Genomic DNA, 12,618 nt, shown 5'->3' with positions numbered 1-12,618 from the left:
TAATCCAACAGCAGAACTTGGCGAAAAAGTGTACCTTGGGGCTGCTATTAAAGGAAAGGCAAGGTTATTAGTGGCACAACTGAGGATGGGATCTTATCACCTTAGGTGTGAGACGAGAAGATGGAAGAGGCCCAAAGACGATTGGGAGCAAAGAATTTGCATATTTTGCAAGTCTTGAGAGATTGAAACGGAATGGCATTTTCTCTCAGAATGCACTACATACAAGTTGAGTCCCATAGATGGAAAAATTGCCGAATACTCGGCGAGTTTTAACAAATCGCCGATTTTTTCAGCCTGGCGAGTTTTACACCACTTAACTCGCGGGTCTAAAAACTCGGCTGCACCATGTTTAATTGCCGATTAATCGCCAATTACTCGGCGAGTTTTCGGCGAGTCTTTTTCAAAAACTCGTGAATTGCTTGAGTTTCAGATTTTTGCTTAATTTTCAGCGGGAAAAATGCATTAATCTGTTCCTCAATGCTTCATATATTTCGACAATGTAGAAATGCTTAGCTGGAACGAAAAGGGGCTTATGAAATTTGTCAAATAATTTCATTTGGTCTTTTCAATCATGGAGGGCATACTGACTTTTACATAAAATGCTAACACAAAAGAAAAATATCATAGTGAGGAAGTAGTGGAGCATTACATTAAGACATGCATATTCTAGCATGTATTTAAAGTATTAATGTATTAACAACTGCTAGAGATTGAATGCATGCCTATTCAACTATCATTGTTTGCAACTTTGCACAATAAACTGCATTTTATTGCAATCTTAATCTTTTTTAGCTTCAGTTAAATATGCATTTGATGTGTATTGTATACTCCGCTGAGTCTAGTTATGTTTTAACAATTTTAGTTTCCTTGCAGTTTGGTAGCTAGTTTCTTTGTCTGACTTCTCCATGCATTTGAATGCATGACATATCTCCTTATTAGATTCATTAGGTAATAATATCTTCTTCTATTTTAGTTCATCCACAGTCAAGACTTCAACTGCCTCTCTTTATTTATTGAAGCTACTGATACAGCAGTTTGTAAGCAATTCAAATCAGTACAATTTCAATTCTTTTAACTTCGCAATTTAATATCTCTGTTGTATGCACAGTGAGACCAATCTATTGAAGTTTTTTCTCTGTATTCTGAAATTGGTTGTGGAATTCTTTTCTGATTTAATCTTCGGCATAGCGTAAGAGCTGTTATGTTTTTCTTTTGTATTCTCTTTAATTAACTTATTAGATGCATCTTCTCATTAAATTTTGCAAAATAAATGTATTTTTAATTAAATTTCAGCGGTTTTTTAGGTTCCTGAGTTTTTCCCGAGTTTTTTTTTTAAATCGCCGAGTTTTTCCCGATTAAACTTTTGGGGGGCTTGGCGAGTTTTTGCATTTGGCGAGTTTTCCAACTATATGCATACAACAACATCCGATCTCTCTTTGATGTCATCTTGAAGGTTGACAACATGCATAGCTTATTTGAAGGGAAAAAGATAAAGCAGACTGCTGTTTTTTTAATTAAGATCCATACCAAAAGATTAGAAATGGAAACGAATTCAGAAATTATCTAGTTTGGTTGTTCTTCGGTCCCTTAGATTGCTCTGGTCTTGTGGACGTCATTAAAAAGCATTCATTCATTCACACCGTAGGTGGTACAATGCTCAACTACTAAATGCCCTTGCAACCCTTACAACAACTGGTGTATATATTCCTCAAGCACTTGCAGGAGATTTACAGTTAATGCTTTATTTGAGTAAATACAATGCATTTCTTGTGCTTCCTTTTTATCTAATGGCAAGTAGAATTGCATTTGATTCTTTAATATGTCTCCTTTAAGTCAGTTTCTTTCTGTATTGCACGCTTTGGAGGAAAGAAACTATAAACCTTGACACATTTTGTTCCTTACTTCGCCATTAATCTTCAATTTGGATTGCTATGTGCAGCATGAAAGGATGTGCAAATATTTAATCAAGCTTCCACTCTCCATATCTGGTTTGGCTATCATGTTATATGTTATTGTGAATTTAGCAGTTTTGAATATTCTTCAATAGATGACCATGCCTTTTAAAGTCTTTTAGGCAATGGTTAATCTCTTTTATGGGTTGAGGAGATAGTAATGGTATATTAACATTAACATCTTAAAAGTTTATGAATGGGTCCCATTTCAACCACTACAAGCCTGGACATGGATCACACTTATACAAGTGAATCCACATACATGGTAAACGTGCAATTGAATTGTAAACCATTTAATGGATACAAATTTGTCACTTGGTTCTTTAATCCCCATAGAAAGTTTGTAGAAATCTTGGATCCTCCTCATTGTAGTTGTTTGAAGAACTTTGCTAAGACTATAGTTTAACCGTGCATTCTTAGTGATAGACAATGGTGTTGGTAGTCTTTAATCATTGCATCTTTCTGAGTTCCTTTGTGAAAACATCCTCATGAATGATGATTGAAGCAGAGATGCGATTATGTGTGTTTTATGTTTTGGGGTACAAAAGTTTCCTAGCATGAACTTTTCTGATATCTTTCTATAATTTTTTTATCAAACCTATAGTTAGTTAATGTAATGTCTATCACTATTCAGTTAATGCTTTATTTAGGCTCCAAATTTATCCTTAGCTTTTTATTAAAAACAGAAAAAAATGTTGTATAATATAGAGTAAGCTTCTTTGCTTCAATATGCCATCTCAAGGGAATAAGAGAAATAAGCTTTATGATCCGCGATAACTTTTTGGGGTACTTTCTTGTCATGTTTTGACATGGGCAAAAAAAAATGAGAGTTGTAAACTGTTAGTACATAATTCTAGGATTTGGATGTATTCTAATTTTTGCTGTGGCTTTGCTTGGATTTGTTTGTCCTTATTGGTTTGTGGGAATTCTAGCAATATTTGTTTTATCTCTCCATGTGTATGTAGTTGTATATGTACCATTTAGTCTCTCTTCCTTTTTTATAATTCATTTAGCATGATGCAGGCAGAGCAGTCGCCAACAACTGGAACATTTCCATTGCCTCCTTTGTTTTATGAAAGTGGGGTACCCTCACCTAACTCTGGTTTGGATGGTTTCAAGGACAAGGGTAATGAGATTGGTGATTCAGGTTCTTTTGCTTTCAAACCCTATGTGAAATCTGGATCTTCTTCATGCTTCTCCCCATTAGGAGGCTTGGTAATTCTCTTGTTCCTGTTCCACTTTTCAATTTTATCTTCTTAATGAACTAATGTAAAGGAAGGATTATTTTTCTTTCCATTTTCTGGTCTAGTTGGAAATCATCATATGGATACCCAAATTTGTTTTCATTTTAATGTAGAAGTTATTTATCTTTATGCATTTTGTATCCAAGGTTTGAAATCGAAAAGTTCGCCTTATTTTTACCTAACTCGGCTAGGTAAATGTATTGGATGCATGGCACTTTTCTACAAGAATAATATAGGCAGTTGTCATGATAACATGTAGTGGATGATAGATCAACATGTTCTTATTTTCATTTTGGTAATGAAGCATCTGCATGCTCCTCTTTATTTGTACTCTCCCTTAGTAAGTATTAGGTGCCAGCCACATATAATACAAGCCAATGAAACAAATGAAAAACTTGGCACTTTTGGGCTTATCTAAGATGATGAGATAGAGGTGTGATTGTAAAGTAGATTAAGCAGAAAGGGGGCCCATTAGATTTCTAATATTGTCAATCTTTCTGCGGCAGTGCAAATGACACATGGTAGTAGAGAATTTTAATTTTAATTGTGTGACTATAATTTTATTCTAGCTTCTATCCCAATTCCCTAAGAGTTGGCGCCAGTTTGAAGCATTGCATTTAATTATCGATTTGGTTTTTAAGACGAAGCATTTTCTTAGAGTATTATGATTTTAACTATATGCTTTTTTACTCTGCAAAGCCTGCTTTTTGCCCTAGTCAACAAGCTTCAGCTGGATTTCAAGTTCAGGCAGAGTCCCATTCCCAGTTTGATAATTCTCTGTCTCAGCCGCAGTGTCTGGCTCAGTCACAATCTCTCTCCCATGCTCAGCGTCAGGTTCAACCTTATGGAATAGCTCATAATGAGACATACATTCATGCTGCTGCTCCAATTCAAACCGAAGTGCAAGCTCAAAGTGATGCTCCTGCTGATAACAAGGCCCATGCTCAAGCTTATGGTAAACCTGAAAGTCAACCACAGGTGCAGGCTCAAGGTCATTTTCAATCTCAAGCCTTGGCCCAGCTTTGGGCACAGGCTGTGCCATTAGCTTCTAGGACAAGAGAGTTTGTGCAACATTCTCTACCTGATTCAGTAGCATCTAATAATGTCCTAGATGATGTAAAATATGTTGAACCTTTACAAGTTGTTCAAAATGGTGGTTTTACATCTCAAGGGAATATAGCTGCAGAGGATGCAGAGCAGAAGCAAGGTGCTGATACTGAGATGCAGATTGAAGAAATGGACCAGAAATGCCCACTTCCCCAGACCATAAATGGTAGACCTTCAGAAGATGGTTACAATTGGCGGAAGTATGGGCAAAAGCTTGTGAAAGGTAGTGAGTATCCCCGGAGTTACTATAAGTGCACACACCCAAGTTGTCAAATGAAGAAGAAGGTGGAACGCTCTCATGATGGACAAATTGCAGAAATAGTCTACAAGGGTGCACATAATCATTCTAAACCTCTTCCTAGCCGTCGATCAGCAGTTGGTGCTGCTCATATCATACATGAAGGTGTAGAAAGTACCGATGGCTTGAATGCTACTGTCAAATTTGAAGGTGGAAATATGTGGAGAAACACAGAATTAGGACCCAAAGATGGTACAGATTGCTCCAAGCTATGGAAAAATGAGCATCTGGAGAGGTCCTCTTCAACTTCTGTTGTAACAGACCTCTCAGATCCATCCTCTACAGCTCAAGTACAAAGTTCCAGTCAGCTAGAGTCACTAGGTACGCCAGAGCCCTCTTCAACTCTAGCAAGTGATGATGAAGGTGATGATGAAGGCACAAATGGTAGCAAATCACTGGGAGACAATGCTGATGAAGATGAATCTGATTCAAAGCGCAGGTGATTTTCATAGTGATTAAGCTTTATAAATATTTTAGGATATTATCATTTCAGTTAGTGATGAGATCCTTTAACATGGCAGGAAGAAGGAGAACAATGCAATGGACATCATTTCAGCATCAAGAGCTATTCGTGAGCCACGTGTGGTGGTACAAACCACCAGTGAGATTGATATCCTCGATGATGGATATCGATGGCGCAAATATGGCCAGAAAGTAGTTAAAGGAAACCCAAACCCAAGGTATTATTTTTTTAAATTTGTGTAATACAGTTCTTTTCCTTCTGAGAAGTCTTTCTGTATGTTTTTCCTTAACTTTTGGTTTCCATATCATTTTTGAAGAGATAGTTTTCAGGAAATTGTCTTTGCAGATGAAAAACTTGTAGCCCAGCATTCTCTCTATATGATTTAGGTGAAATGTTTTCTTAACATTTATTTAGCTAAAGGGCTGTGTTATTGTAATGTGATCTTTAAACAGTGTGGCCATTCTCTTGACTAGTAACATGTGGATATTACTTCTTTTTCCTTTGCGATATTTTACTTTTAAAATATCTCTGTAATTTTAAAGGGAAATTCTCTGGATCAAAATATAGTGGAGCAAATATTTGTAGCTCTTAATTAAGGAGAATAATATAAGAAAGTGTTATAAATTCACATAAACATATAAATTATTTTGTCATGTACATAGCTACCGACAATCTTTTACTTAATAGTCAATAGTGTTCTCATAGTGACTTTCATGTATAGATTTTCATTTAATCTAAACACTAAAGACAAAGGATTAACATGCACGCAAACGATGTGACTTACCAATGAGCAATCTTGATCTCAAATATGAGGAAATTAAAAAGATCAGCTTAAATTTTTGTTTTATATTGGATATGTATAACAGATGTTGGGTTAAAGTCTACCAACAACCTTTTAATTAATATTTAATAGAGTTCTCAAAGTGATTTTCATGTATAGATTTAATCTAAAAGGATTAACATGCACACAAACAACATGAATTACCAATGAGCAATCTTAGTCTCAAATCTGAGGAAATTAAATAGATCAGCTTAAAATAAATTTTATATTGGACATGTATCACAGATGCCTTGGGTTGGATGTTGCATCTGTCTCTGGTTAAGAGTCCAAAGTAAAAAGTCCAACCATACTCCATTGTAACTGTTGTTGCTACTTAAATATCTTCTCACTGCTCATTTTCGGGGTTGATTCTGTTTAAGTCCATATCTGGGGGGTATCAGAGGTGATCACAGAGGAATGAAACTGCTCTTACTAAACAATTCTGCAGTTAGAGATTGTGCTTTCAAGGGCAAAGTAGCACAATTGTAACCAATTCTTTGAGTCCATATATTCCATGATGCAAATTGGACAAGATTCTATCCACAGCTGCTCCCATTGATTAGTGTCTAACGTGATAATATAAACAATGGCAAAGGCACACAGAGGATGCCACTGGGATGTCCTTTGTGGGGAATGCCCCAGTTATGTCCTATCCCCCAAAGCCCATAATAGATATATATCATATTTACGCTACCAGCCACACTGTCTTCCTGTCTTCCCCAAATTCTGTTCCATAGTCTCTCCAATACCTAAAACCGTCCCTGCATATTTCCACTATAAAGCTCCAGGGAACATGGGATATATCGCAAAAGATACTCTAGGTTTTCTTTAGTTGCTGATATGTGGTTGGACAATACCAAGAAAACTAAAGAAGTGCATTATTAGATTTGTAATTTTATATTTTTTGCATAAAAACTTACAATTTTTTTTTGTAACATAGAAAAGTCATAGTAAATCTCGAAAGAGGTAATAGCATGCATAGAGAAAAAGTATATGCGCTTGAAGTATGTACATGTAGTCATCTTGGAGAAAACCCATATTTTAAATTTCTCTCCCACTCCATATCTGTTGACTCTATGTTATCATTTATTAAAATTTCTTTTGTTTATCATGTGGATTTATCAAATATCAAGTACTTAATCTTTGTTTTTAAATTAATAAATTTTTCAATTTTGAAGCATTTAGTATTTGACATTATTTAATATTGCCCCTGTTGTATAATATTTTTAACAAATTTAAGTTGTAAAAGAATCTTTTCACTGTCATCTTTTCTTTGAAAATGCTGTACTGTTGCAGTCTGTTTCATGTACAGGTAACTTTCTCCTGGTAACATTGGTAATTTTTATGGGAATATCAGTCATTTGCCTAAAGGTTTTGTAAGATGCTCATTTATTTCTAATTGTAGAACTTGATTCCTAAAAAGTAAAAATGTTAAATTTAGGATACAGAAACATAACTCACAGAGATGACCAAACCTGTGTTTTATCACAGAAGCTTCGAAAATTGGTCATAGATCTGTACCGGATTTCATAGCAGCTTTAGTCGTTTGGGGAGAAAAATGGCAAACCAAAAGTAACCATAGCATAGAGATTTAGAGAGAATAAAATAGAGAGTTTAACCTGTGAATTTGTGTAAAAAATCTAAAAATAGATTCTTATTGTTCATATTCATATCGCTGTTTACATAGCATTGCACAAAGTACGCTTCAGAGTGCATAAATAATAACTAGATGATGATAGTTGTACAAAGTCAACATAAACTAAGTATAATGTTCCCAAAACTCTTGCTGCTACAAATAGGCCTATGCTAGAGTGCATGAAGTCCTGATGATGAAGCTCCTGGTTAAAGCTTTATGAGGTTTTTGAGTAGATTTCCTACACAGAAAACTGAGGGTGCACCCTTGTCAAATTGAGGTGAACATGCTTTCTATGTAATAATATCACTGGTAATGGCATTCTAAATTTTTCATGGAGGTGATGTTAATGAGCTAATGATCAAGCTGGTGCCGGACATTACAAATTACAATCATATATGAAGTAACTATTCTCACTTGAGACCTTTATAATTAATACAGGAGGTCCATTGATCTCCTATGACAAGACATGAGGGGCTAGTAATTGTATGAGTATCCTAGAATACATGGATATCTCAAGTTGTTTGCAGTAACACTTGTTATGGACCCAAGATGTGTTACATAATATCAAAAACACACGATAGAACTTTTACAGAATTCCCTAAAACAACAGCTGCACGAGACCGCAAGCCTTAAATTTTAGCAATTCAAAACAGCTATAAAAGAAGAGTTCATTTACAGATATAGAAGACCCGATAAGAAAGAAAAGTTATATTTCAATTTGGTAAGCTCATGCAGGTTGTTGCATTATAACTTTTTATGTCAAATTTATGGTTTCTATTGCTGATTGAGTCACAGAATATAAAGGTCAATTCAACACGTGTTCTAAAAAAATTCAGACCAATTAATGTGTAGGTGAAGACTTTTATTGTAAATGTATGCAGACAGCAGACAATAGTGTTGTATGAAGAAGCTTTCTTTCCAGTCCACAAAAGAGGAACTGTTTTATACGTTTTAGTTTACTGAAAATTTTTCAGTACACGCAAACTGATTGAGGATAACATCAAAATTGCATTGTAAGAGGAACTGCTCCATTTCATCTACAGACTCTCGTAATACAGTTAGTTAATCATGGCTTCTTCCACAAGTATTGATTGTTGATTTTCTTCTCCATGAGCAGCTGAGTATGACATCATCGTTGATAGTGGTTGATGGAATTTTGGAAATATCTACTTGGCAATCTATAGAATTTTGATAGTGGTCTATGGTTGTAATGAAATTTCTTTAGTCAAGGAAATTTCCAGGCGCAACGTGGTCTTTGTTGGTGGCCAAGAGACAATCACCCTGGACTCGGGCCATGGAATTTCTTCACAAACAAATGCCCTATTTTACCACCTAAGAGCCCATAAAGCTTTTTTTTCTGTTTTGCATGTAAAATGCTTACATTTTCTTTCCAAAACCCAGTTAACATGAAGATACAAATATTATTGATTACAAGTACACCTAATTGGACCCAGAAATTGGTCCCTGTTGGAACATATATGTGTTTTGAAGTTTCAAGGGACAAAAACTGGTCACAGTAGACCCAACAATTCATCCTAACAGACAACATTCATACTGGGCGTAGAATGCGATTATGAAGCTGCTTACCCTCAATACCCTCTATCAGCATATCATCTTCACTTCTTGACAGCTACACAGTTTGGGAAAAGAAGAAAATATAACATATACTGTACTGTTCATGACAAGGTCATTGAATCATCAAATTCATGAATGTCTATCAGACAATTTAAAATGAATGTAGTAATGAGGGAGCTTGAGATGGGTTGATATTGAAAACCTGAAAGAACTCCCTGATATCTTTGATTGAGCTCTGATTGTTATTGGTAAGTGCCCCAACTTCTCACAAATTGCAAAACTGGTGACATCGTTCTCATGTCTGGCTGAGTTTTCTGCTAGAACATCATGCCTTGCCTTTTTATAACAATTTTTCTTATTTAGTGGGTTTGATTTTAGGGGGTTAGTTCCTTTTTTTGCGGTTTCTGCGGGTAATTTTGTTGATATTTTTGGACAGTTTTAATTGTGATTAATCAGCTAAAAATTGTTGAAAATTGGTCATCAATTTTTTGTGCGATTCATGATTTTATCAGGGAATAAATCTGCAACCACTGGGACTCAGTTTCAATATTCAAACTAACTCGCTTTTTTAGTAGCTAGAGCATTTTTGCTACACTAACAAACAACTGATTTTGACACTGATCTTAAAAGTTCTTTGCCAGTTCCAGTAGTTTGTGGGCAAGAAAGTTAACTTGCCATAAATTTGGATTATTTCAAGCTGTTGAGCTGATGCACATTATATTTCTGATTACTATTTGCAAATTCTTGGGTACTGATTAGTTAGCGTTATAAGAGGGTCTGAGGCAATAGTGAGGGCTATATTATTTTCCCTTTTTTTCTGTGCGGCAGGGTGGTTTCATTTCCAAATGCCAAGTCTGGTAGTCTCACCGTGTCTTCTGTTTGCCTCTTTATGTTGCCATGGGATGTATTGATCTTTAATTTTATCCAGTAAGATTTGATTAAGAGTCTTTGTCATTATCATATGTTTTGAGATCATAGATTTCTGTTGTACACTGTACTTTTTGTTATTGAAACATGCAATGTTTTTGTTTGTTTGTTTGTTAGAGTGCCATCTAATGGTTTGCACTGTGGAAACTGTTTGGTCTACAGGAGTTACTATAAATGTACTAATGCAGGATGTCCAGTGAGAAAGCATGTGGAAAGAGCTTCACATGATTTGAAGGCAGTAATCACGACATATGAGGGAAAGCATAATCATGATGTACCCGCTGCCCGAAACAGCAATCATGACAATGTTGCCAAAGGCAATTCAAATGGTGCATCTGCTTCTGCCATGCAGGCTAATGGCCCATCATCTATGGCTACCATGCAGCGGTCTATTCCTCAAGTACAAAATATTGTTTCCCATTTTGATAGGAATTTGGATTCAGGGAATGAATTTGGTAAACACACATTTTTTGGGAAAGTCACAGATGAGAGCTTGCGTTTGCAAGAAAAGAATGCAGCAACTCTTGACCTGAGAATGGGAGCAGGGATGAATTTTAGGAGGTTTAGCCCAGATAGTAATCGTTGTGATAAACAACAAATAGCTGGTGGGCAATACACACTCCCAATGCAGATGCATGTTCCTATGAACCATGGGTTACCTGGCATTGAACGACATACGGGAAATCCAGTAATGCCCATTCAATCGTATTTTGGGCAAGCTACACAGAGTGATATGAGACTTTTAAGGCCAAAAGAAGAAGCAATTGATGATTCTAGCTTCAGAAATCCGTTATTGAGTCAACATACACCAAACTCATCCTTGTACCAGCAAATTATGGGGAGGCTACAAATGGGACCCTAATTGGCTAATTCTTCGTTTGTGAGGTAAATTTGCTATAGGCTATGGTAATTTTTTTGAAAACACAAAGATGCGTTTTGTGCAGAGTATCATCACAAAGTTCCAAACTATTTGTGATCACTCTACATATTTGAAAATAAAGGAGTATATATCTTTGCAGGCCTGTAAACATATTGTGGCCCTGAACTGATCTTAATTCTTGTCCATGTATAACTTTCTTAAATTTCAACAGTCAGAAGCAAGTAATACTGCTTTTGTTGTAGCTTTTCATGCTGTGCACGGTATTGTTGTTACTGTATTTAAAATCCTTTTATATGTATATTATACTTCAAAGTGGTGATCTGGTACGTTTTCAGTTCAATCTGTTTTGAGGTTAGAGTTGGTATGTGTTTCCATCTGTGTATGTTAGTGTTGGCTATGTTGGCTCACGTTAAAAGCCTTTGTTCCATTACCTTATTCTTATCTGAGTCCATGCTAGTTTTAAAGCAACGACGTTTGCAAGCACTGTGTATTTATTCATCTCTGGTTCGAGTCAAGTACTGATGTATAGATGACATGCCAGATGTCATTTGTCCTCGGTTCTTGCTCCAGTGTCATGCTTTTGACATGTATTTGAGAAATGATAAATACCCTAGCGGATAAAAGTGAATATGATTTGCAGAATTGATAAAACTCAGCTAAAATATATTTTCTTTTATAACTTGATTTTTATACTGAATAAAGTAACCGCATTGGAATATTTCAATATCATGGTGCATTCTTTGTTTTCTAATTCATCTTATGACTTCAATGCTAACCCAAACCTACAAAGCTGTCATTTTCTTTGAGATTTTTGGGCACTTACGGGCATTTATTTATAAAAGATCATCCGGTTTACAAATATTATGTCTAATACTATGCTGGATTGTTGTATGAGAGCAAAAAAATTGAATTGGTTTTAATTTGAAGATTTGCGGAGATTAATCATATATTAATAAAGAAAAAAATGTGCTAGTTATCAATTTTCCCAAGTTTAAAGAAATGATTTTACTGTAACAATGTTAAGATTGGGTACGATAATGCTTCCTGGGAAGAACGTTTATAAACGCTTCTGAGGAGAGTTTGCAACTCATCATTTGATTCCTAAACTAGCAATCAATTACAGGACATTCCAGGCAAAAATTATAAACCATTCTACACATCAAGTTCCATCATGAGAATTTAATGTTACAATTCTTTTAAGGGTTTGCTTGTGGGGTTTTAACTGGGTAATCATGATCACTTATTTTTCCATTAGAAAAATTACTTGCCAAGTACTGGTGGGATTGATCTAGGATGCAGAACATTTATTGCCTAGTGTCATTAGCATTGGCAATTACATTCAAGGCTTTGAAACATCTGTATCTTGTGCGATATTCTGAAATTAGATGGTCAATTTTAAGTTAAAGTTTGATTGCATCATTAATATTTAAATTGAGGATTGGCAATGTCTTGAATCTGAAGGATACTTTCACAAAGCTAACTTGCATTAAGAAAAAGACAGTCTTCTGATTTTGGGTGATTGATCCAACTTCGAATTCGTTGGCTATGGGATCTTTAAAATACTGTATGTGGAATCATTTTTACTGTTATAATATGTCGTGCAAAAGACTTAATTGTGCGAGTTGGTTAGATAAAACCTGGGAAGTAAGATTCTACCTAATTTAATAATGGGAAAAATGTATATCGATTCATTAACTTGATGATGATCTGGATTCG

The 12,618-nt window shown here is 35.4% G+C and overlaps 1 protein-coding gene across 1 annotated transcript in view; it reads left to right on the top strand.

Moving 5' to 3' along the window:
• Nucleotides 1-11,242, top strand: part of LOC149580267 (WRKY transcription factor SUSIBA2-like) — a 31,621-nt gene extending 20,379 nt beyond the window's left edge. Inside the window, exons 2-5 of the mRNA XM_089790151.1 lie at nt 2,976-3,167; nt 3,896-5,040; nt 5,123-5,281; nt 10,185-11,242. Of these exons, the coding sequence (XP_089646277.1) occupies nt 2,976-3,167; nt 3,896-5,040; nt 5,123-5,281; nt 10,185-10,884 (2,196 nt within the window). The 3' untranslated portion in view covers nt 10,885-11,242. The remainder of the gene's footprint in view (nt 1-2,975; nt 3,168-3,895; nt 5,041-5,122; nt 5,282-10,184) is intronic.
• The last annotated feature ends 1,376 nt before the right edge of the window (nt 11,243-12,618 follow it).

This window comes from Cupressus sempervirens, chromosome 1 (genome assembly GCF_028749045.1).
Source record: "Cupressus sempervirens isolate cs-2001-9-10 chromosome 1, ASM2874904v1, whole genome shotgun sequence".
In the NCBI taxonomy this organism is placed as follows: domain Eukaryota; kingdom Viridiplantae; phylum Streptophyta; class Pinopsida; order Cupressales; family Cupressaceae; genus Cupressus; species Cupressus sempervirens.
The sequence above is the reverse complement of the archived record's forward strand: the minus strand, read 5'-3'. Positions and strand labels throughout refer to the sequence as shown.